Genomic DNA, 26911 nt, shown 5'->3' on the forward strand with positions numbered 1-26911 from the left:
TTCCTTCAGACTAGCCCAACCCAAGTCCCGCAGCCGTTCTTCGTATGTTTTTAATTTTTAATTTTTTTTTTAATTTTAATTCCATTTATATCCCGCCCTTCTCCGAAGACTCAGGGCGGCTTACAAGCTTAGCCTTTTGGCCTCCAGGCCTTGGATCCTCTGAGTTGCTCTTCTCTGAACTTTTTCCAAACTCTCAACATCTTTTTTTTTTTGTAGTATGGTGACCAAAATTGGCTGCAGGATCCCAGGGCTGACCTCACTAGGGTGGTTTCCTTGCAGACGTTTGATTACCAAACTAGGTAACATCATCAGTGCTAATAGGCAGTGAGGTTTACATTTGTAGCCCTGATGATGTTGCCTCGCTGGGCCATGAAACGTCTGCAAGAAAGCCGCTAAGCCCAGCTAGCTGCTTTAAATTCCTTACGTCGTTTTTATATTTGTTATATAGTTATTGCAAGCAGTAGTCCTCAACGTACAGCCGTTCAGTGAGCATTCAAAGTTACAACGGCATGGAAAAATGTGATTTTCTGGCCCTTTTTCACACTTACGACAGTTGCAATACCCCCCCCCCCTTGGTCACGTCATCAAACCTGGCAACCGACTCGTACTTATGACGGTCGCAGCGTCCCGGGGTCACGTGATTCCCTTTGGCGACCTTCTGACGAGCAAAAAAAAATAATCAATCAGGAGGGCAGCTTTACTTAAGGACCGTGTGACTAACCGAACAACTCCAACAACTCGCTTAACAACGGGGGGGGGTGCAAGGAAGGTCGTAAAACAGAGTAAAATTCATTTAACGGCCATCTCACGTAACCACCAGGAACGTTTTGGGCTGAATTGTGGTCGCTTCCCCCTTTTAAGAAGAAATGGGTCAAACATTTGTCTGGAACGGTAAAAGGGTCTCCTGCTTGAGCAGCGGGCTGGACTAGATGACCTCCAAGGTCCCTTCCAACTCTGTTATTCTGTTATGACTCCCTTGTATCTTATAATAATAATAATAATAATAATAATAATAATAATAATAATAATAATAATAATAATAATAATAATAATAATAATAATAATTAATAATAATAATAATAATAATAATAATAATAATAATAATAATAATAATAATAATAATAATAATAATAATAATAATAATAATAATAATAATAATAATAATAATAATAATTTTGGAAGGGATCTTGGAGGTCATCTAGACCAACCCCCTGCTCAGGCAGGAAACCCTATATACCAGATATCTAGTTTACTGTACTGATTTTGAACGTCGTATTTTCTCTTTTTCATGTCAGAGGTTCCAGAGACTCAGAAAATAATCATCATAAGAATGAACAGACGAATACCGAGATCGGTGAGCACCGAGGACCTCACGGTTCAACCCCCCAGCTACAAACAATCCCTGGGAAACAATAAACGCGACGCGGATTCCAGGTGCAGGCGAAGTGCAGGATTCACGTGCCAGGAATAAAACCAAAGCCCATCCTGAGCGGGCCCGCTTCAAACAGAGATAAGAGGAAAACCAGATAAGAGGGGATTATCAAGAAGGCAACACCCTTCCTGCCTTTTGATGTTTCTCCAACGGCCAATTCTTTGATTTCAGAAAGCGGCCACCGTCTGGCCCGCGGCCAAATGACTTTTCATCACAATGGTCCACAACGTATTTCCCTGCCGAGGACGTCCAGCCTTCAGAAATGCAGGCGGCGAATGCAGGTATTCTAGGTCCCCGACTTACGACCGTAAGTGGGACCTGGCGTTTGTGTTGCCAGATTCCCTCCTTTGCCGTGGTGATTATTGAATATCACCTATCCCATACCTGTGCATTTGGCTTTCCTTGCCTAAATACGGAACCGTCCTTTTTTTTCTCACCGTTGAAAGAGGAGGAGGAGGAGGAGGAGGAGGAGGAGGAAGAGGAAGATGCATGGTGTTCTTTGAGCTTGGTTATTTTATGCAGCCATTTCGGGATCCAACTACATCGTTGCTTGAAAGGTTTGTGGGGAGGTGGAGGGAGAATAACAGGCATAATGGAGCTGGAAGGGACCTTGGAGGTCATCTAGTCCAACCCGCTGCTCAAGCAGGAGACCCTATGCCATTTCAGACAGATGGTTGTCCAATAATCTCTTCTTAAGGAGGAGGAGGAGGAGGAGGAGGAGGAGGAGGAGGAGGACTGTGGGGTTCGTGGGGGTCTCTGAGCTGGCTGGTTTCCTGGCAGACGTCTCCTGACCCAACTAGGGAACCTCATCAGTGCTTGAAGGAAGTAGAGTTTGGAAGGAGGAGGAGGAGGAGGAGGAGGAGGACTGTGGGGTGCATGGGGGTCTCTGAGCTGGCTGGTTTCCTGGCAGACGTCTCCTGACCCAACTAGGGAACATCATCAGTGCTTGAAGGAAGTGGAGTTTGGAAGGAAGAGGAGGAGGAGGAGGAGGAGGAGGAGGAGGAGGAGGAGGAGGAGGAGGAGGACTGTGGGGTGCATGGGGGTCTCTGAGCTGGCTGGTTTCCTGGCAGACGTCTCCTGACCCAACTAGGGAACATCATCAGTGCTTGAAGGAAGTGGAGTTTGGAAGGAAGAGGAGGAGGAGGAGGAGGAGGAGGAGGAGGAGGAGGAGGAGGACTGTGGGGTTCATGGGGGTCTCTGAGCTGGCTGGTTTCCCGGCAGACGTCTCCTGACCCAACTAGGGAACATCATCAGTGCTTGAAGGAAGTGGAGTTTGGAAGGAGAAGGAGGAGGAGGAGGAGGAGGAGGAGGAGGACGACGACGACTGTGGGGTTCATGGGGGTCTCTGAGGTGGCTGGTTTCCCGGCAGACGTCTCCTGACCCAACTAGGGAACATCATCAGTGCTTGAAGGAAGTGGAGTTTGGAAGGAGAAGGAGGAGGAGGAGGAGGAGGAGGAGGAGGAGGAGGACTGTGGGGTTCATGGGGGTCTCTGAGCTGGCTGGTTTCCTGGCAGACGTCTCCTGACCCAACTAGGGAACATCATCAACACTCGAAGGGAGGGAGGAGTCGTCGTCGTCTTCGTAGTAGTAGTAGTAGAAGGGGAGGAGGAGGAGGAGGAGGAGGCACGCAGCCTTCCCCCTCCCCTCGTCTCCTTCCCTCCCGCCTGCCCAGCTGCGCCTTTACGCGCGGCCGCTGCGCCTTGCCGGATGGCGCTGCCCGAGGCGCGGGCGGGCAGGGACCCGGTTGGCGGCGGGGGAGGCGGCCCGCCCTCGGCAGGTGGAGCTCCGCGCCGCAGCCGGGGCCGCCCAGCCCGCCAGCCAGTCGGCCGGCAGCCGTTTGGGAGCGCAGGGCGGGTTGGAGCCGGACCGGACGCATCTCCGCCCCGCTTGCCCGGACTGGCCCTGGCTGAGCCCCGACGGAGCCCCGGGCGCCCGCGGCGGAGGAAAGAGGCGAGCGGGACCTTCTGCGGAAGCGATCCTGAGAGCGGCGGCCCGCCGCGCGATCCTGACCGATCCTCCTCTGCGCTGGAGGATCGCCCAGGTCTGTCTGCCCCACCCGCACCTGGCGGCGGGGGGAGCCCGATGGGGGGTGTAGTCGCTGGACCACTTTGCAAGGGGCGCCAGGTTGGAGAAGCCGAACGCAGAAGCCCTGAATTGCTCCGGAGCCGCGACCCATGGGTTTTGTGACTCTTTTTTTTCCCCTCCCTTTCCAGGCTGACACCTCTCCCGGGACTTGGAGTACTCCTAGTTCGGGGAAGGGAAGCGGGAGGAGATCTACCGGCGAGGTGAGCGCCCTCCTTGGCGGAATCAATGCCTTTGCAGGACAGGCAGAAATTCAACAGGGAGAGCTGCCCTGCTTTTCTCTATCCATCTCTTGCCTTTGCAGCGGCTCCTCGCCGCCTCGATTGACCTCCCCCCCCACACACACAAAAAAAATGTCCGCTGCTAAGCGAGGCCTTTGTCAAGGGAGCGTTGCCTCGTTTTATGACCTCTTACGGCCACGGGCGTTAAGCGAATCGCGGCCGTCCTTCAGGGAGTCAGGCGGTTGCTAAGTGAATCTAGCTTTCCCCCCCCATTGACTTGGCTGGTCAGAAAGTTACAAAAGGGGATGACGTGACACTCCCCACCCCAGCCCACCGGGACATAGCGACCGTCGTAAGTGTGAGTCGGTGGACAAAGTGTCCGAATTTTGATCCCGGCAACCGTGGGGAGGCTGCGATGGTCGTAAGCGTGAAAAAGGGTCAACAAGTCGCTGTTTTCAGTGCCGCTGTAACTTACGACGGTCGCTAAATGAACTGTAAGGGGAGGACTTCCTGTGTTGTTGTTTTTTTAAAAAAATCAGTGCTTTGAGTGCTGCAGCAGTGATTAGAAATGAGTTTTGCAACCCATAAATATATACCGGTAAATATATGAATGAATATATATATCTTAAGTGTTTCTTCTTTTTTCGATGCACCCGGTCAGCCCAAAAATGGGAAATCTTTTGCCTGTATCAGCCCCAATTTAGGGCTGTCCTCAGGCAGCGTCGCTTCTGCGAATGTATATATAATTGTATATATGGAACATTATCAGTGGTAGAAGGGAGGGGGGTTGCAGAGAGGAGGAGGAGGAGGAGGAAGACGACTGTGGGGTCCTTGGTGCTCTCTGAGCTGGGTGGTTTCCTTGCAGATGTTTCATGACCCAACTAGGGAACATCATCAGTGCTAGAAGGGAAGGGAAGGGAAGGGAAGGGAAGGGAAGGGAAGGGAAGGGAAGGGAAGGAAGGAAGGAAGGAAGGAAGGAAGGAAGGAAGGAAGGAAGGAAGGAAGGAAGGAAGGAAGGAAGGGAAGGAAGGAAGGACTGTGGGGTCCTTGGTGCTCTCTGAGCTGGGTGGTTTCCTTGCAGACGTTTCATGACCCAACTAGGGAACCTCATCAGTGCTGGAAGGAAAGGGAAGGAAAGGGAAGGAAGGAAGGAAGGAAGGAAGGAAGGAAGGAAGGAAGGACTGTGGGTCCTTGGTGCTCTCTGAGCTGGTCGGTTTCCTTGCAGACGTTTCATGACCCAACTAGGGAACCTCATCAGTGCTAGGAGGGAAGGGAAGGGAAGGGAAGGGAAGGGAAGGGAAGGGAAGGAAGGAAGGAAGGAAGGAAGGAAGGAAGGAAGGAAGGAAGGAAGGAAGGACTGTGGGGTCCTTGACGCTCTCTGAGCTGGCTTGTTTTCTTGCAGACGTTTCATGACCCAACTAGGGAACATCATCAGTGCTAGAAGGGAAGGAAGGAAGGAAGGAAGGAAGGAAGAAAGGAAGGAAGGAAGGAAGGAAGGAAAGGAAGGAAGGAAGGAAGGAAGGAAGGAAGGAAGGAAGGAAGGAAGGAAGGAAGGAAGGAAGGAAGGAAAGACTGTGGGGTCCTTGGTGCTCTCTGAGCTGGGTGGTTTCCTTGCAGACGTTTCATGACCCAACTAGGGAACATCATCAGTGCCAAAAGGGAGGGGGTTGTGAGGAGGAGGAAGAGGAGGAGGAGGAGGAGGAGGAGGAGACAGTGAGGTCCTTGGTGGTCTCTGAGCTTAGAGTTTTTCTTGCAGACGTTTCGTGACCCAACTAGGGAACATCATCAGTGCTAGAAGGGAGTGGACTTTGCAAGGAAGAGGAGGAGGAGGAGGAGGCACCCAGCCTTCCTCCCTCCTTCCCCCCTCCCTTCTGTCCAGGTCCCCCCTCGTGTGTGGCCACTGCGCCTTGCCAGATTGTGCTGCCCGGTCTTAATCACACGCACACACAGAGACGTGTGCCTTAAGTCAAATTTGGCCTCTGGCAACGGATGGGGACAAGTCCGTGCGGTTTTCTTGGCAGCCATTTGTTTAAAAAAAAATAAACACCCCAAAAAGTCAGAGGCCTGGCCCAAAGTCACCCAGCTGGCTTCCCCGCCCAAAGCAGGATTAGCACTCGGGTTCCCCACTCCCAACCTAATCCCTTTCTCAGTCCGGTCTCTCCGCTTATTCCAAAGAAAAATCCTTGCCAAGAAACGGGGAGGATGGGCAGCCCTGGAGTTAAACGGGATCCACCTGCTCGCCGTCGGCCTGGGGGGGTGGGGGTGTCAACAGCTGGACTACTGCACCGATACCGTGAGTGGGTCATCCCTGGTTAGCCCTGGAGGCAGCCCGCTAGGAAGGCCAGAGGGGGAAAAAATAAACAATAAAAATGACTTTTGCAATTTCAGCGCCGGCCTTTGATGTTGGGGGGAAAAATAATAATAATAATAATAATAAAAATTCCCTCTGGGATGTTTTTGCCTCTTAGGAATGTCGGCCCAATAAGTTTGCTTAAATTGCCTTAAAGTGCCCCAAAATGCAGCTCAAAGCGGTTCCGAAGTTGCAAAGAACTTGGACGGTTCTCCTGAACAGCTGCCGAATTTTCCCACAAAATTCAGCCAGAGGTAAGATTCCGGATTCTTGCTGTGAGATCCAGAGGCCCAAAGAAGCGATGCTCTTGATCAGGGGCTGAACGACACGGGGTCCTCGGCTTGCGACCAAAAATTTATGTCGCCGAGGGAGACATTTGTGAAGTGAGCCTGGCCCCATTTCCTGACCTTTCTTGCCATGGCCCTTCCTTCCTTCCTTCCTTCCTTCCTTCCTTCCTTCCTTCCTTCCTTCCTTCCTTCCTTCCCTATTGTCCTCCCTTTCTCCCATCCTCCCTTCTTTCTGTCCTTCCTTCCTTCCTTCCTTCCTTCCTTCCTTCCTTCCTTCCTTCCTTCCTTCCTTCCTTCTCTATTGTCCTCCCTTTCTCCCATCCTCCCTTCTTTCTGTCTGTCCTTCCTTCCTTCCTTCCTTCCTTCCTTCCTTCCTTCCTTCCTTCCTTCCTTCCTTCCTTCCTTCCTTCCATCCTTCTCTATTGTCCTCCCTTTCTCCCATCCTCCCTTCTTTCTGTCTGTCCTTCCTTCCCTCCTTCCTTCCTTCCTTCCTTCCTTCCTTCCTTCCTTCCTTCCTTCCTTCCTTCCTTCCTTCCCTCCTCCCTTTCCGGTGTCATTGTAACTTTCGATCAGTCGCTAAACAAATGCAGGCAGTCCTCGACTTGCGACCACAGCGGAGCCCAAATTTTCTGCTGTTAAGTGAGACCCTTGTTAAAAGTCAGGTTTGCCCCATTTGACAGCTTCACTTGCCAAAGTTGTTAAGGGAACGACTGCAGTTGTTAAGCTAGGGAAGACGGTCGCTAAGCGAACCCCGATTCCCCCGTTGACTGTGCCCGTTGGAAGGTCGCAAAAAGGGGAAATCGCGTGACACCCCTCCCCCCCGCGGGGGACGCTGCGACCGTCATAAATAAGAGTCGGTTTGGCAAACATCTGAATTTTGATCCCGCGACCATAGGGGGAGGGACGCTGCGACGGTCGCAACTACGAAAGGCCGTCCTAACTCACTTTTTTTTCCAGCGCTGTTATAATTTAGAACGGTCACTAAACAAGCGGTTGTAAGTGAAGAACTAGCTGTAATCTCACCGCACTGATCATATATTGAAACAATCTGCCCGTGGTTGTTTTTTTTCCTAGCTGTCCATTAATGTCACACACACACACACACACACACACATATACACATATATATATGTACATATATATACATACACGCGCGCGCGCACACACACACAGAGGGACATGACGAAATTTCAGACACATCTTTACAACCGGTTGAAGCATTCAACGTGACACAATTTATGACCCGCTTTTTTGGGGGGGGCGGGCGGGCTGGGAACTGATCTTTTCGGTCAGTTCCCAGCAAAAACACAAAAAGCAAACCTGCCCGTAGGAATGCACTGACTCGCTTAATGACCAGGGTGCTTGCTTAATGACCACCGCAGAGTTGTGATAAAATCAGGTGGGTTGCACGGGTGCCTTGAACCGCAATCATATAAGCGATTGTATGGTTGTGTTTTTGTGTTATTCCGGGCTTCGTTACCGTCATAAGTCAAGGTCTACCTACACCCAGGTTTTTTAAGCCGGGATCGGACAATCCTTTGTCTAAAATGGTATACAGGGCCTCCTGCTTGTTGAGCAGGGGGTTGGACTAGATGACCTCGAAGGCCCCTTCCGATTCCGTTTTTCTGTTGTTATTCTGTCGTAGCCCGTATTGTCGACGGGAGACCTCTCAGGAAATAATTTTTAAAAACCACCTTATTATTTTTTTTAAACTTTGTTGCACCCTTTAAGTACCCACATGCCACCCAAACCTCAGGCTGTGACCTTCTAACTCTAAATGAATTTTGTCTCTCTGCAACGTTCTGCTCCTTCCATCCAAAACCAAACCACAAAAATACATGCATGCAAAATATATTTCCCAAACCGGTAAACCCAGCCCTGCGTTTTCCTCTACACTTTGCAACACTTTTAATTTGTGGTTTCTTTTTTCCCTTGCGGGCCGAATTTAAATAGTGCCTATTTTTTTTTGGCTACTGTTTGAATGGTTGATCAGTTGTCAAAAATAATAATAATAATAATAAACCCCACAACAACGCAAGGCAGTCCCATCAGAGGAGAGCTGTAAGGGACCTCGGAGGTCCTCTAGTCCAACCCCCTGCTCAAGTAGGAGAGCCTAACCCGTTTCAGACAGATAGTTATCCAATCTCTTCTTGGAGGAGGAGGAGGGGGGGGAGGGGGAGGAGGAGGATAGAGTTGGAAGGGGGCCTTGGAGGTCTTCTAGTCCAACCCTTTGGAATCAATTACCGGTTGACCTCCAGATGGCTCCCGACCTTTGCTCTTTCCGCCGGGATCTGAAAACCTATTTATTTGAACAGGCCGGCTTGGTTTAAGCCGTTTGGGGTATTTTTAATTATTTATTGTTAGGGCTTAATTAATTTAATTTCATTTTAACTTTTGTACGTAAAGCTTTCACTGCCCTGTACACCGCCCTGAGTCCTTCGGGAGAAGGGCGGTATAGAAATTCAATTATAAATAAATAAACAAATAAACCCCCCCCCCTGCTCAAGCAGGACACCCAATGCCATGTCAGACAGATTGTCGTCCAATCTCTTCTTAAGAACCTCCAGTGATGGAGCGCCCACAACATCTGGTGGCCAGCTGTTCCACCAGTTAATTGTCCTCACTGTCAGGAAGTTTCTCCTTAATTCCAGGCTGCTTCTCATTTCCCATCCGTTGTTTTTTTTTTTTTTTGGTCCGGCTTTCAGGTGCTTTGGAAAATAAGTTGAGCCCCCCCCCTCTTCTTTGGGTAAAAGGTAAAGGTAAAGGTTCCCCCGCACATGCGTGCTAGTCGTTTCCGACTCTAGGGGCCGGTGCTCATCTCCGTTTCAAAGCCTAAGAGCCAGCGCTTGTCCAAGGATGTCTCCGTGGTCATGTGGCCGGCATGACTAGACGCCAAAGGCGCACGGAACGCTGTTACCTTCCCACCGTAGTGGTCCCTATTTTTGTACTTGCATTTTTTTTCACGTGCTTTCGAACTGCTAGGTTGGCAGAAGCTGGGACGCGTAACAGGCGCTCACTCTGCTACGCGGCACTCGGGATTCGATACTGGAAGACTGCTATCCTGTCTCCCCCCCCTCCCCCCACCGTCCAAATCCTTCTTTTCTCTAGGCTGGCCAAACCCCAAATCCCGCAGCCGTCCTTTGGACTTTTTAATCATCTTAGTTGCTCTTCTCTGCGTTTTTTTTCCCCAAAGTCTCATCCTCTTTTTTTTTTTGGGGGGGGGGAAGCGGTGTCCGAGAAACTGGATGCCTCATTCCAACTCTGGCCTTACTAAGGCTTTACGGAAGCCGCTGCTAAAACACGTCACCTGATTTTGATTCCGGGCCTCTGTTTATACAGCCGAGGGTCGTGTTGGCTTTTTTTGGGGGGGCTGCCGCCGCACACGGCTGGCTCGCCTTTAAGGTCCCTCTCACCGTTGGTGTTTTTTCAGCCAGGTTTCGCCTCATCTGAATGTGGACTTTGGTTTTTTGTTGTTTTTTTTTCCCCTACCTAGGTGTAGACCCTGCTTTTTCTCTAGGTTTTATTTCACTTTGCTATTTGCCCCAAACCTGGAATTAAGGCGAAACGTCCTGAGAGTGAGGACAATTAACCAGTGGAACAGCTTGCCACCAGAAATCCTGGGTGCTCCATCCCTGGAGGTTTTTAAGAAGAGGCTAAAGAGTCGCTTGTCTGAAATGGGATAGGTTCTCCTGCTTGAGCAGGGGGCTGGACTAGAAGACCTCCAAGGTCCCTTCCAGCTCTGTCCTCCTCCTCCTCCTCCTCCTCCATTTTAAGAAGAGGCTAAACAGTCACTTGTCTGAAATGGTATAGGTCAGGGGTGTCCAAACTTTTTTCAAAGAGGGCCAGATTGGATGAAGTGAACATGCTGGAGGGCCGAACATTTTTCCGAACATTCTTTGAACAATTGCAATTAAATGCAAATGAATTATTTTATGCCAAGTTAATTGCAAATGGCATACTTTTCATTTTATAACATTAAGGTCAACTGACAGCTGAGTTTTTACAATGTATTTTATGTGCAAAACAAGAGGCTTGACAGAACAGTGGAGCCTAAGGGGAGACATACAGGCGCCCTGCCCCCTCCGCTCTCATTCACTCGCCTTTGCTTGGAAAAGTTTCTCTCTCGGTCTCATTCACTCGTTTTGTTTGCAAAAGCTTCTCTCTCGCTCTCTCATTCCCTCACTCTTGCTCCAAAAAGCCTCTTTCATGCTCTCATTCACTCACACTGCTCAATAAACGTTTCTCTCTCGCTCTCATTCACTCACCAACTCAAAAGGCCAGCCGCGGCGCCTCCATTGACTTCCATGGGGACGCTTGGCAATTAAAACCACTCCCGCTACTGCTGCTAACTTTTTCACTTGCTGCTTGGTTCCGATTTAACCTGCAGAAACCAATCCCCGAGCCGGCCCCCATGGCAGCAGCGAGCCCCAAGGAGCGGGGCGGCCCAGTGTGCTCGCCGAGACGCTGGAGCGAGATTGCCCCCAACAATCTGAACACGAGATCGGCATTTCTCAGCCCGTGCTGATCTCGCGCTCCTTACAATCTCCCTCTCTTTGTTTCAGCTTGCTTTCTGCATTTGGGACAAAGACTGGAGACTCGAGAGAGGGAGATTGTAAGGAGCGCGAGATCAGCACTTTCTGCATTTGGGACAAAGACTCGAGATTCGGCGTTTCTCAGCCCGTGCTGATCTCGCGCTCCTTACAGTCTCCCTCTCTCGAGTCTTCATCCCAAATGCAGAAAGCAAGCTGAAACAAAGAGAGGGAGACTGTAAGGAGGGCAAGATCAGCGCAGGCGGAGAAATGCCGAATCTCGTGTCTTCATTCCAAATGATTGCCTTCCGCAATGCAAGCAACTGGGATGGCTCAGCAGAGGGAATGGGCATTTCTCCACACGCAGGAGAGGTTTGTTAGGGAGGCGGTGGTCCGGCGTTGTTTACCTCCTTCCTGTGTGTGTGTGTTAGACCTGTGGGGAACAGCTGGTAGAGGTGGCCGTCCAGCGTTCCCCCCCCCTCCTGTGTGTGTGTGTCGGGCCCACAGAGAGATGCAAACACCAGACTGCCACCACCTCTACCAGCCATTCCCCACAGGTCCGAGACACACACACACACACACACACACACACACACACACAAAACGAGAGGGGGAAAAATGCTGGACTGCTGCCTCCCTACCAGCCGTTCCCCGCGGGTCCAACACACACACATACAAATGAGAGGGGGGAAAATGCCAGACTGCCGCCTCCCTACCAGCTGTTCCCCGCAGGTCCAACACACAGAGACACAGAGAGAGAGAGAGAGAGAGAGAGAGAGAGAGAGAGAGAGAGAGAGAAGGGGGAAAAGAAGGAGGGGATCTGGCAGCACCCGAGACTCCATATGCTGCTCAGAAACACCCTCTCACCGCCCTCCCTCCTGTGGCACACAGTCTTCTGCTTGCCGCCCTCAATCAGAAGGGAGGGCCGTGGGAGGGCCGCATTTACACAGAGCAGGGAGGGCTGTTAGAGGGCCGTATTAAACCGCCCCCCCCCCGGGCCGCAAATGGCCCGCGGGCCAGACTTTGGACATGCCTGGTATAGGTTCTCCTGCTGGAGCAGGGGGCTGGACTAGATGACCTCCAAGGTCCCTTCCGGCTCTATTCTGTCCTAATTCTAATGTGGCGAACGGCAAAAAAAAAAAAACGAAATAAAACCCATCCCCCTCGGCCAGACTTTCCTCTTCATCGAGGTGACGACATTTTATTTCCCCTGTGTTAACACATCCTTCTTAATTTCATTTCATAACGTCGTGATTTCGAAATAATAACATACGATTTGCATTTGCTGCAGTAATCCCCAAGATTTCTTCAGCTGACAAGACGTTTTCTCCCGTTTTTTTTCCCCCCTGATCTTGGATCTTTGAAAAATTCCCTTTTTGAGTGTGTGTGTCTGTGTGTGTGTGTGTGTGTGTGTTTGACATCTTCATCCTCCAGTTACGGATTGTCTTCACTTGTTTAGCGGCCGTTCAAAGTTACGAGGGCCCTGAAGAAAGTGACTTCTGACTGTGTTTTGCACTTACGACCGTTGCAGCCTCCCCGTGGTCAGGTGGTCAAAATTTGGACATTGCCTCGTATTTATGACGGTCTGAGGGTTCTTCCTCCTTTTGTGACCTGACAAGCAAAGCCAATGGGGAAGTCGTATTCAATTAACAACTGTGTTACTAACTGAACAACTGCAATGATATAATAATAATAACAACAACAACAACAGTAATGAGAGGAAGAGGTGAAGGAGGAGGAGGAGGGGGAGGAGAAGAGGAGGAGAAGGAGGAGAAGAAGTTGGAAGGGATCTTGGAGGACATCTAGTCCAACCCCCTGCTCAGACAGGAAACCCTATACCATTTCAGACAAACTTGCTTAACGCACCTGGCCAAAAATGGTTTTAAAATGAGTTAAAACTCACTTGCTCTCAATTGTAGCCATAAGCCGAGGACTGCCTACATTGGTGTGGACAAGCTAGATTCAGTTAATGACTGTGTGGCTAACGGCAGCTGCGATCCACTTAACAACCGTGGCAAGAAAGGGGGTCAAATAAGAGTAGTCTTACTTCACACTAGAAATGTTGTGGCCATAAGTTGAGGACCGCCTGCGTTGGTTTTAAAACCTGCAGCTAACGTGCCAAAGTTGCGTTCGTGGAATTTCTGGCTGCTGAGAGCTTGTCACAGTCACAATTCAAACACAACAGTAAGTTGTGTTGTTCTACCCTGAACGGAAGGTATTTAAACAGAGGCAAAAAAAAACTGGCTCCCACAATGGGGAGGAGAATTTATATCGCTAAATGAGTCGCACCCGGTTTTATGACCTTACTGGCTACAATTGTGAAGTCAGTCGGTGCGGTCGGTAACTGAATCACCCAGTCATTAAGCAAATCTGGCTCCCACCCCCAGGTTGACTTCGCTTGTCGAAAGCCAGCTGGGATGGTCACCAAGGGGGACAACGCTACAACTGTTGTGAATACGGGTCCGGATGCCCAATGCCCAATTTTTTTTGATCCCGTGACCGTAGAGAAACCGTGCTGGTCGTAAGTGCGAGGACTGCTGGGAAGTCACTTTTCCCAGGGCCATTGTAACTTTGAGCGGGTCGCTAAACAAAATGGTTATAAGGCCTGCTAGAAGTTGTGGCTGAGCTTCCCAGAAATCTATGGATATTTTTTATTATTATTATTAAAAAAAGATCTTTTTTCAGAATTTCATAGAATGACAGAGTTGGAAGGGACCTTGGAGGTCATCTAGTCCAACCCCCTGCTCAGGCAGGAAACCCTATACCATTTCAGACAAATGGCTGTCCAGTCTCTTCTTAAACACTGGAGGTTTTTAAGAAGAGACTGGACAGCCATTTGCCGGAAATGGTATAGGGTTTCCTGTCTGAGCTGGGGGTTGGACTAGATGACCTCCAAGGTCCCTTCCAACTTCTTCTTCTCCTTCTCCTCCTCCTCCTCCTCCTCCTCCTCCTCCTCCTCCTCCTCCTCCTCCTCCTCCTCCTCCTTCTTCTTCTTAATATTATTATTATTATTATTATTATTATTATTATTATTATTATTATTATTATTATTATTATTATTATTAATAGAGATAAATAGAGATATATAGAGATATAGAGATATAGAGATATAGAGATATAGATATAGTATTGATCAAAGCAGTCAATTTAGCCATCTCTGCTAACTACATCAGCTTTTGCAGCCGTTCTGCCATTCTGGGGATCAAAATGTCTTTATTAGCCTGGAAGTAGAGAGGTCATCGGCCTTCAACCACGTTTCAGTTGGATTTGAACCAACTTTTTTTTTTTGCCAAATAGTTCCCCTTTGTGTCATTCAGCTCTGCCAGGGAGCTGCAGAATTGTGTTGACATTGTGTACCACCCTCTCCCGCGCAAAAAAAAGAAAAAAAGTGGAATTTGAGTTTGCTTTCATTGCTGGAAAGTTATCCTGCAAGGCTGTAACTTAAAAGTAATTAAGCACTTAAAAAAAAAATAAGTGAAAGGGAGGTCAAAATCTTAAAAAAAAAAAAAAAGCAACAACGCACAATGTGAGCATTTTGCAAAAAGTGGGTGGGGGAATTTTCCAGAGAAGCCAGCCGGGGTCAAGTTAGTTTACACTGCAGAAAAAAATGAAAACGTTTAAGAGTTCTTAGGAATTCCTGGCGCGGACTCGTTCAATTCGATGGCAACTTGAGGGTTTGGCAAAGACAGCTAGTCCTTGACTTACGACCGCAATGGAGCCCTAACTTTCCGCCACTAAGCGAAACAAGTCAGTTTTGCCCCACTTGACAACCTTCCGCGCCGCAAATCGCTGCGGTTGTTTAGTTCGTACTTAACCTGCTAAGGGAATCCACCTTTCCCCGTCGAATTTGATGGACGCAAGCGTGCAACAGGGGATTGCGTGACCGCCACCCCCTTGCCCAGGACGCTGCGACCGTCATAAGTGCGAGTCAGTTTGCAAGCATCCCAATTTCGATCAAGTGACCCACGGGGATGCTGCGACGGTCGTAAGTGTGAAAAACGGTCCCAAATCCTTTTTTTTTTTTGAGCGCTGCTGTAACTTCGAACTAAATGAAAGGCAATTTAAAGGACTATCTGCAGCTGTGCATCACTTCCCATCTGGAACCAGGTTATTTATCATTAATTACCTTCGAGATTTGGGTTTTCTTTTTTCATGTTTTAAATATGACGTTGTGGAAGCTTCGTCAGTGGAAGCTTTCAAGGAGAAACTGGACTGCCATCTGTCAGAAATGGTGTCGGGTCTCCTGCTTGGTTGGGGGGTTGGACTAGATGACCTCCAAGGTCCCTTCCAACTCTGTTATTCTACTCTACTCTACTCTAATCTAATCTGTTTTCTATTTTATTCTATCCATTATTCTTCTACTCTATTCTGTATTTTATTTAATTCTGTCCATTATTAATCTGTTATCCCTTCCAACTCTGTAACTCTATTCTATTCTATTCTATTCTATTCTATTCTATTCTATTCTATTCTATTCTATTCTATTCTATATTTCTATTCTATTCTATTCTGTTCTGTTCTGTTCTGTTCTATTCTATTCTATTATTCTATTCTATTCTATTCTATTCTATTCTATTCTATTCTATTCTATTCTATTCTATTCTATTCTTTATTTCTATTCTATTCTATTCTATTCTATTCTATTCTATTCTATTCTATTCTATTCTATTCTATTCTATTCTATTCTATTCTATTCTATTCTATTATTCTATTCTATTCTATTCCCATAATTCTATTCTATTCTATTCTATTCTATTCTATTCTATTCTATTCTATTCTATTCTATTCTATTCTATTCTATTCTATTCTATTCTATTCCTTATTTCTATTCTATTCTATTCTATTCTATTCTATTCTATTCTATTCTATTCTATTCTATTCTATTCTATTCTATTCTATTCTATTCTATTCCTTATTTCTATTCTATTCTATTCTATTCTATTCTGTATTCTATTCTATTCTATTCTATTCTATTCTATTCTATTCTATTCTTATTTCTATTTCTATTTCTATATTTTTATCCTATCCTATCCTATCCTATCCTATCCTATCCTATCCTATCCTATCCTATCCTATCCTATCCCTATTTCTATTTTTATATTATTATTATATCCTATCCTATCCTATCCTATCCTATCCTATCCTATCCTATCCTATCCTATCCTATTCCATATTCTATATTCCATTTCATTCCATTCCATGCTATGCTGTGCTGTGCTATTCTTTATTCTACCCTATTTATTTTTTTATTTTAATTCCATTTATATCCCGCCCTTCTCCGAAGACTCAGGGCAGCTTACAAGCTTAGCAGTAGCCTTCATTCTATGTATATGCCTGCTTATTAGGGCTTTCACACACACCCCCAAGCGGCATTGTTACAAAGTCAGCTTAATTGCCCCCAACAATCTGGGTCCTCATTTTACCTACCTCGGAAGGATGGAAGGCTGAGTCAACCTTGAGTCAACCCATCCCATCCCATCCCATCCCATCCCATCCCATCCCATCCCATTCCAATCCAGGCAGCCTCATAAACCACTTTGGGCTTGTGTATTTCTCTCTCTCTCTCTCTGGCTGGCCAATGACCCCAGTAAATAAATATTGTGCAAGGCTTAAGGAATAAAGGGAAGTGATAAAAAGGGGTTATTGCAGCGGTGATGCAAGAGCAGGGGAACAGCTGGGAGAAATGAGATTGTGACTGGAAGTTAACACGCCCTTTTGCAGCCTGGGGTCAAAAGGTTGCTTCGCTTCTCAGCCAAAATGGATATTAAGGAGAGAGAGAAAAAAATTCAACAATGGCCTGATTTATCAGGGCTGCAATAAATTTTCCGCTGCAATAAATCAGCGTGTTGTTTTCTTCAAGCAGGAAATGGACCCAGGTGACCCAGGGTCTTTTGGGAAGAAAAAAAAAGTCCTGTGTTTTTTTTTTGCAGCCTACAGCGGTGATCCTTGGAGAAAATTGGCTGGTTTTGGCAACCCTGGTTTGAACCAGACGAGTCTAAAGAGATCCAGGCCTTGGGCTGGATTCCCAGAAATTCAAGGATGTGGTTTTCTGTTATTAGGAAAAGCCACCATTTTGCAAAGAGAAATGCAGGTAAGATTATCTGTTGGGTTGTTGTTGGGTTTTTTTGCGAGTGTGTGCGTGCAGTCCTCGACTTGTGACCGCAAAGGAAACTTCTGTTGGCTGTCGTTAAGTGAGTCGCACGAGGTAGGTAGTCCTCGGCTTACTTAAACCCTTCGTTTATTGGCCGTTTGAAGTTACAAAAGTCACTTATGATCATTTTTCATACTTACGACCATTGCAGCATTTCCACAACTGACTCGTACTTATGACGGTCTCAGTGTCCCAGGATCCCAGGATCAAAATTTGGACACTTGGCAAGTGACTCATATTTACGACAGTCGTAGAGTCCCGGGGTCACATGATCAAAATTCAGATGCTTTGCAACTGACTTGTATTTACGACGGTCGCAGAGTCCCGGGGCCACGCGATCAAAATTCGGACGCTTGGCAACTGATTCATATTTATGACGGTCGCAGTGTCCTGGGGTCCCGTGATCCCCTTTTTTGCGACCGACAAGCAAAGTCAGTGAAATTGCAATTTTTGATTTTCTTCACGTGTTTTATCCCGTCATCTGAAAAAGGCTTCCCTTATTCAAACTCCTTAGCGTTTTCCTGTTTCGCTTCTCACACCAACATCTAATATTCTAATTATAAATCTTATCATTCTAGTTATAATAATACTTCTGTTTCTAGCAAGGGAAGCTTTTGGTTACCCCCAATATAACTTACTTTGGAATTATAAAAATAGAGGCATTTTGGAACATGGATGGGAAATTAAAATAAAAAAAGAGAGAGAGAGAAAACAGGATACTGGTTGAACATATGGATATTAAATGCAAATGCAATTAAGTAATGTTTTGGTTAGAAAAGATATCTTAAACTGACGTTATCGATATTATCAGAAAAATGTAACAAAGATGTTGATACTCAATTATATATAGACTTAATAACAATAAGAATTCTATTTGCCTCGTGTGGGAAAACAGGTACCATCGGAAGAAGAGAGGAAACATTTGATGGTGCAATAATGGATCTTCTATATTCAAGAAGTTAATATAGACCACTGGATTACTAATGGACCCAGACAACACGCTGTTTATTAAGTATTTGCCTGCAAAGTTAGAGGAATAGAATAGAATAGAATAGAATAGAATAGAATAGAATAGAATAGAATAGAATAGAATAGAATAGAATAGAATAGAATAGAATAGAATAGAATAGAAAATATGGAATGAAAATGGAAAGAATAGAATACAATAATAGAATAGAATAGAATAGAATAGAATAGAATAGAATAGAATAGAATAGAATAGAACAGAAAATATGGAATGGAAATGGAAAGAATAGAATACAATAATAGAATAGAATAGAATAGAATAGAATAGAATAGAATAGAATAGAATAGAATAGAATAGAATAGAATAGAATAGAATAGAATAGAATAGAAAATATGGAATGAAAATGGAAAGAACAGAATACAATAATAGAATAGAATAGAATAGAATAGAATAGAATAGAATAGAATAGAATAGAATAGAATAGAATAGAATAGAATAGAATAGAACAGAAAATATGGAATGGAAATGGAAAGAATAGAATACAATAATAGAATAGAATAGAATAGAATAGAATAGAATAGAATAGAATAGAATAGAATAGAATAGAATAGAATAGAATAGAATAGAATAGAATAGAAAATATGGAATGAAAATGGAAAGAACAGAACAGAATAGAATAGAATAGAAGCTGGAAGGGACCTTGGAGGTCTTCTAGTCCAGCCCCCTGCTCAAGCAGGAGAACCTATATCCTCTCAGACAGGTGGATGTCCAGTCTCTTCTTGAAAATCTCCAGTGATTAATAAAATATTTATAAAAAGAAAAAGGCCCCCAGAAGATAATACGAGTGATAAAACCTTCCTTCTGGAGCAACATCATAAAAGGAAAGGAAGAGGTGGAGGGAAGAGAAGAAACGTGCACCTTCACGAACCATTTTTTTTTAGAATTATAGTATTCTTCAAAATGACCCAGAAGTTTTTTTTTAAAAAAAGAATTGTTACAATCCCCCTTATATATTTGACGGGTATGTATCTTGCAGGCTTGACCGGTTTTGCACTGGACAATAAAGCAGTTTGATTGGCCAGCGCAACTGGTCGGTCAAGCTTGCAAGATACAAATCGGTCAGATTTGTAAGACGGGAGACGCATCCTTGAGGCCAAATTTCTGTGGTCCAAGGTGGTGGTGGTGGGGGGGGATGTTAGGTGCTTCGGCTTCTGGCGAGATAAATTTCCTCCTGTCTCCATCCTGCAATCTTTTTTTCTTTCCTTTTTTAAGCACCGACTTTTTATTGTTTTGTCCGAGTATTAAAAAAATACAAAGGAAACCAACCTATAGGAAATTAGGGGATTTCCTTCGTATTTTTATAAGCCTAAGCACGAGAGGGGACGCGGTGGCTCAGTGGGTTAGGACGCTGAGCTTGTCGATCAGAAGGTCGGCAGTTTGGCGGGTCGAATCCCGAGTGCCGCGTAGCAGAGTGAGCGCCTGTTACTCGTCCCAGCTTCTGCCAACCTAGCAGTTCGAAAGCACGTAAAAATGCAAGTAGAAAAATAAGGACCACTCAGGTGGGAAGGTAACAGCGTTCCGTGTGCCTTTGGCGTCTAGTCATGCCGGCCACATGACCACAGAGACGTCCTTGGACAAGCGCCGGCTCTTCGGCTTTGAAACGGAGATGAGCACCGGCCCCTAGAGTCGGAAACGACTAGCACGCATGTGCGGGGGAACCTTTACCTTTACCTTTTAAGCACGAGAGAGCAGATATAAAGGAGAAGAGAGAGGATGTATTAAATGCTGAAATGGGAGAAATCTTGGTGACTGAATCTACAGTATGTGGCAATTACAATCCAAATAAGAATATTATATTGTACTACTAATCTGTTGGTATGGAAATGAGATAGATAGGTATCTGGGTTACTAGGTATTGGAGAGAATTGTGACCAAGGGAAATGGGGTCACTCAGAAATTTGGAAATGATAAATTTCAAACGGTTAACTTAAATTTTAGTGCAAAATTAAAGCTGGGAAAAGTTATAAGGGGATCGATGGTTTAAAGATGGAATGTTAAAATAAATAAAATATATAAAAAGTAGTGACAAATGTAAGGAAACTACTAAATAGCTGACGGATAAAATAAGGAGTATGTTAATTTAGATAAGAGACAATCTGTGTTAAAGGAAAAAAGAGAGGAAATTATTGGATATAACAACTGGAGATTTGTAATCATATACATATGTAGGAAATGGAACTATTGTAACCCAGACACCACGTTGCTTTTCAAAGATATAATTGTAATATTGGAAAATTAATAAAAAAATTTTTTTTTAAAAAAAAAGGAAATTAGGGGAAGGGAGATTTCTCCTCCCAGAAGCTTCTACAGCTCCAACTAGACGGTGAGGAATGGGAGGATTTATACTCCTTGCAGAGAGCTGGTCATTTGCCTTCTTTTAGAGAGCCGTTGAGGCCGCTTGGAGGTTTGTCCCAAGGGTGCTTTTTCCAGGAGCCAACTGGACTTTCTTGTGTTTCTTTGAAGAGGTTTCGCTTCTCATCCCAGAAGCTTTCTTCAGTTCTGACTGAATGGTGGGGAAGGGAAGGATTTATACAGCTGGTCATTTGCCTTCTTTTAGAGAGCCGTTGAGGCCACCTGGAGTTTTACCTGTGTCCTCAGAGTCACCCGAGTGGTGCAAATCACATCCTCTACCTCCAGTCTACCACACAGTCGTTTCGGTGTTTCCAAGAAGGCTCCACGCCCATTTGCACCACTCAGCTGAGCCTGAGGACACAAGATTAACCTCCAGGTGGCCTCAATGACTCTCTAAAAGGATGCAAATGACCAGCTGCCCGCAAGGAGTATAAATCCTTCCATTCCCCCACCGTCCAGTAGGAGCCGAAGAAGCTTCTCGGCTGAGAAGCGAAACGTCTTCAAAGAAAAAACGGAAGATCCAGTTTGCCTCCTGAAAAAAAAGCACCTGAGGGCCTCAACGACCCTCCAAAAGAACGCAAATGACCAGCGATCTGCAAAGGAACATAAATCCTTCCATTTCCCCACCCTCCAGGCAGAAGTGAAGAAGCTCCTAGGACGAGAAGTGAAAAGTCTTCAGAAGTAAAAACAACAACAACAACACGGACATCCAGCTGCTATCCCCCCGCTTATATTAACAAAAATCGCTGTTGTCCTTTCAAATCCGAAGCGTGCAATCCTCCATCTCACCTTTTCTCCTCCTCCAGGAGCAGGAAAAGAAGAATTTTGGGAGAAGATGGAGTTCCGGGTCTTGCAGGGATGCAACGCCACCCTTGGTGTACAAAGTCCGAGTCGCCACCGGGAAGATTTGGGGTTCCGCCACCTTCGACTCCATCTCCATCACCCTGGTGGGCTTAAAGGGGAAAAGCCCTAAGCAGCTCCTGGATAAGACCGGGAAGGACTTCATCCCCGGGGCGGTGAGATTCGCACCCTGGGCTCAGGTGGGGGCAGGGGAAGGGCGGGCGAGAGGCCATCTTTAGGCTTTGCAACCTTGCAGAATTCCCTTCGCACTGGCGACTCGCCACCGTGCAGAGCGTTGTGGCTTCGCTGATTTATTATCGGTGGACTCGACGGCCACAACCACGGTTAAGGGATACTACTTTTTTTACTCTCCCCCCCCCTGTTTTTTACGTCTTCCCTTGCCGCGGTCGTTAAGCAAATCGCTGCCATTTTGAAGCCAGGCGCGCGGTTGTGTAAGCGAACCCGGCTTTCCCCCGTTGACTTGGCTCGACGGGCGGTCGCAAAAATGGGGATCATGTATTGCGCCCCCCTCCCCTGGGACCGTCATAGATAGGAGTCAGTGGCCAAGCATCTGAAATTTTGATCCCGTGACCACGAGGAGGCTGCAACGGTCGTAAGCGTGAAACACAGTTGTAGGTCACTTTTTTCAGGGCTGTTGTAACTTTGAACGGCCACTAAACAAATGGTTGTAAGTTGAGGACCATCTACAGGTACACACCTGTCCCTTAAGTGCCTTCAGAACTTGACAAGTGAGCAGTCCACAGCATCTCGGACCCTCTGCTCCACCATCTGCTTAGGTTCTCCTGCCAAAGCAGGGGGTTGGACTAGAAGACCTCCAAGGTCCCTTCCAGTTTCTATTCCATTCCATTCCATTCCATTCCATTCCATTCCATTCCATTCCATTCCATTCCATTCTATTCTATTCTATTCTATTCTATTCTATTCTATTCTATTCTATATTTAATTATTCTATTCTATTCTATTCTATGGTAGAGGACAGGAAGGCCTGGAGGAACGTTGTCCATAGGGTCGCGATGGGTCGGACACGACATCGCAACTAACAACAACAACAAATTCTATTCTATTCTGTATTTTATTATTCTATTCTATTCTATTCTATTCTATTCTATTCTATTCTATTCTATTCTATTCTATTCTATTCTATTCTAATATTTTATTTTATTCTATTCTGTTCTGGTATATTTTCTTCTATTTCTATTCTGTTCTAATTTCTCTTCTCTTCTCTTATATATTTTATTATTCTATTCTATTCTAACTTCTATTCTAATATTTTATTTTATTCTATTCTGTTCTGTTGTATTCTCTTCTATTTCTCTTCTATTCAAATTTCTATTCTATTCTATTCTATTCTATTCTATTCTATTCTATTCTATTCTATTCTATTCTATTCTATTCTATTCTATTCTGTATTTTATTATTCTATTCTATTCTATTCTTATATTTTATTTTATTCTATTCTGTTCTGGTATATTGTCTTCTATTTCTATTCTGTTCTACTTTATATTCTCTTCTCTTCTATATTTTATTATTCTATTCTATTCAAATTTCTATTCTAATATTCTATTCTATTCTATTCAAATTTCTATTCTATTCTATTCTATTCTGTTCTCTCCATTTCCATTCCATATTTTCTATTCTATTCAAATTTCTTTTCTAATATTATTTTATTTTATTCTGTTCTATTCTGTTCTGTTGTATTCTCTTCTATTTCTATTCTATTCAAATTTCTATTCTACTCTATTCTATTCTATTTCTATTTTTATATTTATATTATTATTCTATTCTATTCTATTCTATTCTATTCTATTCTATTCTATTCTATTCTATTCTATTCTATTCTATTCTATTCTATTATTATTTATTTCTTATTCTATTCTATTCTATTCTATTCTATTCTATTCTATTCTATTCTATTCTATTCTATTCTATTCTATTCTATTCTATTCTTCTATTCTATTCTATTCTATTCTATTCTATTCTATTCTATTCTATTCTATTCTATTCTATTCTATTCTATTCTATTCTATTCTATTCCATTTTCTATTCTATTCTATTCTATTCTATTCTATTCTATTCTATTCTATTCTATTCTATTCTATTCTATTCTATTCCATTCCATTCCATTCCATTCCATTTTCTATTCTATTCTATTCTATTCTATTCTATTCTATTCTTCTATTCTATTCTATTCTATTCTATTCTATTCTATTCTATTCTATTCTATTCTATTCTATTCTATTCTATTCTATTCTATTCTATTCTATTCTATTCTATTCTATTCTATTCTATATTTTATTCTTCTATTCTGTCCTGTTCCATTCTGTTCCGTTTGATTCTATTCTTACCTTTTCCCTAATTTCTTTCTTCTGGGTTAATGGGGGCCTCAACAGACAGATGTCCAACCGGTGGTGCTTCCGTCCTGCAACAGATCCTCTTCTTCCCTTAGGTGGATGACTACGAGATCCTGAGCGATCGTGACCTGGGTCCCCTGCTTTTAATCCGTCTCCACAAGGAACCGTATCAATTTTTCCCCGAGGATCCTTGGTTCTGCGACTTCGTCCAGCTGACCGCGCCGGATGGCCAGACCTTCCATTTCCCTTGCTACCAGTGGCTGGAGGGCTACCAGACCCTGGAGCTCAGAGAGGGGACAGGTGAGACCATCCAGTCCATCCCCCGTCTTGGGAAATAAAATAATAATAATAATAATAATAATAATAATAACCCTGAAAGAATCCCGTAGGAGCTTCTGAAGATGTACAGGAAGTCCCTGACTTACAAGGGTTCGGTTAGCCACCGTCCATACTTCACGACGGCACTGAAAAAAGCGACTTACGACCGTTTTTCACACTTAACGGCCATTGCCGCGTCTCCCGTGCTCACGTGATCAAAACGTGAGGTGCTTGGCAACCGACTTGTATTTATGACAGTCATATTATGGTCGTAAGTTAAGGACTACCCTTCTTTTGGGAAGGGGATGCCTTATTTTATATCTCCGACGACGACTCTGCCAGGTCTTCTGTGCTGAATCAGAACTTGAATTTGATCTTCCTAAATCATCCCCACCACTGTCCGCTTTTTAATTATTTTTTTAAAAAAATATTATTATTATTATTATTATTATTATTATTATTATTATTATTATTGTTGTTGTTGTTGTTGTTGTTGTTGTTATTATTATTATTATTATTAAAAAATTCCATTTCTACATTAAACCGTGTCTTGTCTAGGTATCCAAGTATTAAAATAGAGTAATCATGACGTTTGCAATAATCTTATCCAAAGGCATTCGCATGCTAGAAAATAGCCATCAAATGATTAAAAATAGCCTTAACATTAGTTATATCGCAGTTAAAAAGCATTTACTAATCCGTTACAAATCTCGCTCGCTTAATCCACATGTTCTCATATTTCCAACTTTCTGACCTCTGTTTCGATCAGCTAACCATTGGCAAAATAAATCCCATGTCATGTAATATTCCGTTTCTTACTTTTTCTTTAATTTTTAACGTTAACCTATCCGTTTCTGCGCATTCCAATATTTTTTTAATTTAACGACAACAAACAAAAACAACAACAACAACAACAATAACAATAACAACAACAACAACAACAACAACAACAACAATAATAATAATAATAATAATAATAATAATAATAATAATAATAATAATAATTTTGGAAGGGACCTTGAAGGTCATGTAGTCCAACCCCCTGCTCAGGCAGGAAACCCTGTACCATTTCAGACAAATGACAATGTTCTCCTCTCCACTCCTGAGGAATAGGAAGGTTTTGGTTTTTTTCCCCCAGAGTTAGCCCCGCCCCCTTGCTGGTGGATCTGAGAACCCTGGCAGAAACCCACGCGCGATTCGAACCCAGTGCCCAGAAGGACATTGTCCTTCCTTTTTTTGTCTCTGCCAGGCAAATTGATCTGTGATGATGGTCAGAACCCTTGCCTCCTGGGACACAGGACGGAGGAGCTGAGAAACAGGCAGGACACCTACAGGTAAGGCTTTCCGGAGCTGGTTTTTTATTTTTATTTTTAAAAAAAAACCCATCCCTTTTATTCCGATGCAAGAGACTTGCAGGCCCGAGCACACTCACACCCCCGCAGCGTGCACAACACACCGCAGCCTCCTCTCTGCAAACAGTCTTGCAAATACCCTTTCCGCCGACGTGTGTAAACGCGATTTAGGCCTGCGTGTCTGTGGACGGTTGTTTTGTCCGATTTTGAAGTTGGCTCGGGCCGCTGACGTTTCCGTTATAAGGTCTCCCCGATTTACGGACGGTTTTATAAAAGCGCCTCGACTCTCGCAACGGTTCAAAATTACCATGATTCTGGGGAAGGGGAAAAAAAAAATTCAGGTCCTCGCACTTATGACCAACTTCAAATTTATGGCTGGCCATCCTGTTTATGACCGTTGCAGCATCCCCGGGGCCCTTTGCGACCTTTCCAGATTTCCAAACCTGCTGAATTCGCTTAACAACCACGGCAAAAATGGTCGTAAAAGGAAGTACGACTCGCTTAATGACCGAGTCGCTTAGCGAGAGCGGTTCTGGCCCCAATTGTGCTTGTAAGTCTGGAATAGAGAGGGGAAAGTAGGGAGGAGAAGGAAGGAAAGGGATTTTCTCCAAAAAAAAGTCACAGTTAGTGGCTTACTCGGGAGGCGTCTTAAAGCTGCAACTGTAATATCTGGTGGACTTGCCGTAAAGCTAAAAGATTTTGGTCAAAACTACACATACGGTTGGGGGGAAAAATGACTAAAAAACACATAGATTTTAAGCCAGAACTGTTTCTGTTAGGCCTAATAGGAGGAAACTATGAGAAAGATTGTATATACTTAATTTTGCATGTATTAACTGCAGCAAGAATTGTATTTGCCCAATATTGGAAAATATGAAAACTTACCAACAGAAGAACAACTAATTAAGAAAATTTTAGATTGTGCAGAAATGGACAGATTGACATTAAAGGATGAAAGAAGACTCGGTGTACTTTAGAACGTGGGACAATTTTTATCAATGGCTAGAAAAACGAGTTAGCGAGAAAGGAACGTGATATGTAACATTGAATATATATTAGTAAGAAGACTATTGAGTGATTAACATATTGATGATGATAATATAGAAATTAATTATTGCTCATTGTTTTTTTAAAATACATGAACCCAGACAACATGCTGTTTGCTAACTATTAAGAATGTTTTTTTTAAAAAAAACAACCTAACCCTATAAACATTAATTATATCTATCTATCTATCTATCTATCTATCTATCTATCTATCTATCTATCATCTATCTATCTATCTATCTATCTATCTATCTATCTGTATCATCTATCTATCTATCATCTATCTATCTATCTATCTATCTATCTATCTGTATCATCTATCTATCTATCATCTATCTATCTATCTATCTATCTATCTATCTATCTATCTATCTGTATCATCTATCTATCATCTATCTATCTAACTATCTATCTATCTCTGTATCATCTATCTATCTATCATCTATCTATCTATATCTATCTATCTATCTATCTATCTAACTATCTATCTCTATCTCTATCTCTACACATATATCTCTATATCTCTCTATATATCTATAGCTATCTCTGTC

General features: G+C 44.3%; 1 protein-coding gene across 2 annotated transcripts in view; it reads left to right on the forward strand.

Annotated features, from left to right (window-relative positions):
• Positions 1 to 3323: 3323 nt before the first annotated feature.
• The window catches only part of LOC308676621 (polyunsaturated fatty acid lipoxygenase ALOX15B-like), a gene marked incomplete at its 3' end in the record, with an annotated part of 37826 nt that continues 14238 nt past the window's right edge, over positions 3324 to 26911 (forward strand). The window contains exons 1-7 of one of the 2 annotated variants that reach the window (XM_081342551.1): positions 3324 to 3473; positions 3646 to 3717; positions 6204 to 6339; positions 16832 to 16992; positions 21238 to 21447; positions 23739 to 23943; positions 25211 to 25295. In XM_081342551.1, the coding sequence (XP_081198677.1) occupies positions 6252 to 6339; positions 16832 to 16992; positions 21238 to 21447; positions 23739 to 23943; positions 25211 to 25295 (749 nt within the window). In that variant the 5' untranslated portion in view covers positions 3324 to 3473; positions 3646 to 3717; positions 6204 to 6251. The remainder of the gene's footprint in view (positions 3474 to 3645; positions 3718 to 6203; positions 6340 to 16831; positions 16993 to 21237; positions 21448 to 23738; positions 23944 to 25210; positions 25296 to 26911) is intronic. The other variant, XM_081342552.1, reaches the window with a different exon arrangement.

The sequence above is a fragment of the Vipera berus genome, assembly GCF_964194415.1.
Source record: "Vipera berus genome assembly, chromosome: W".
Taxonomy (NCBI): domain Eukaryota; kingdom Metazoa; phylum Chordata; class Lepidosauria; order Squamata; family Viperidae; genus Vipera; species Vipera berus.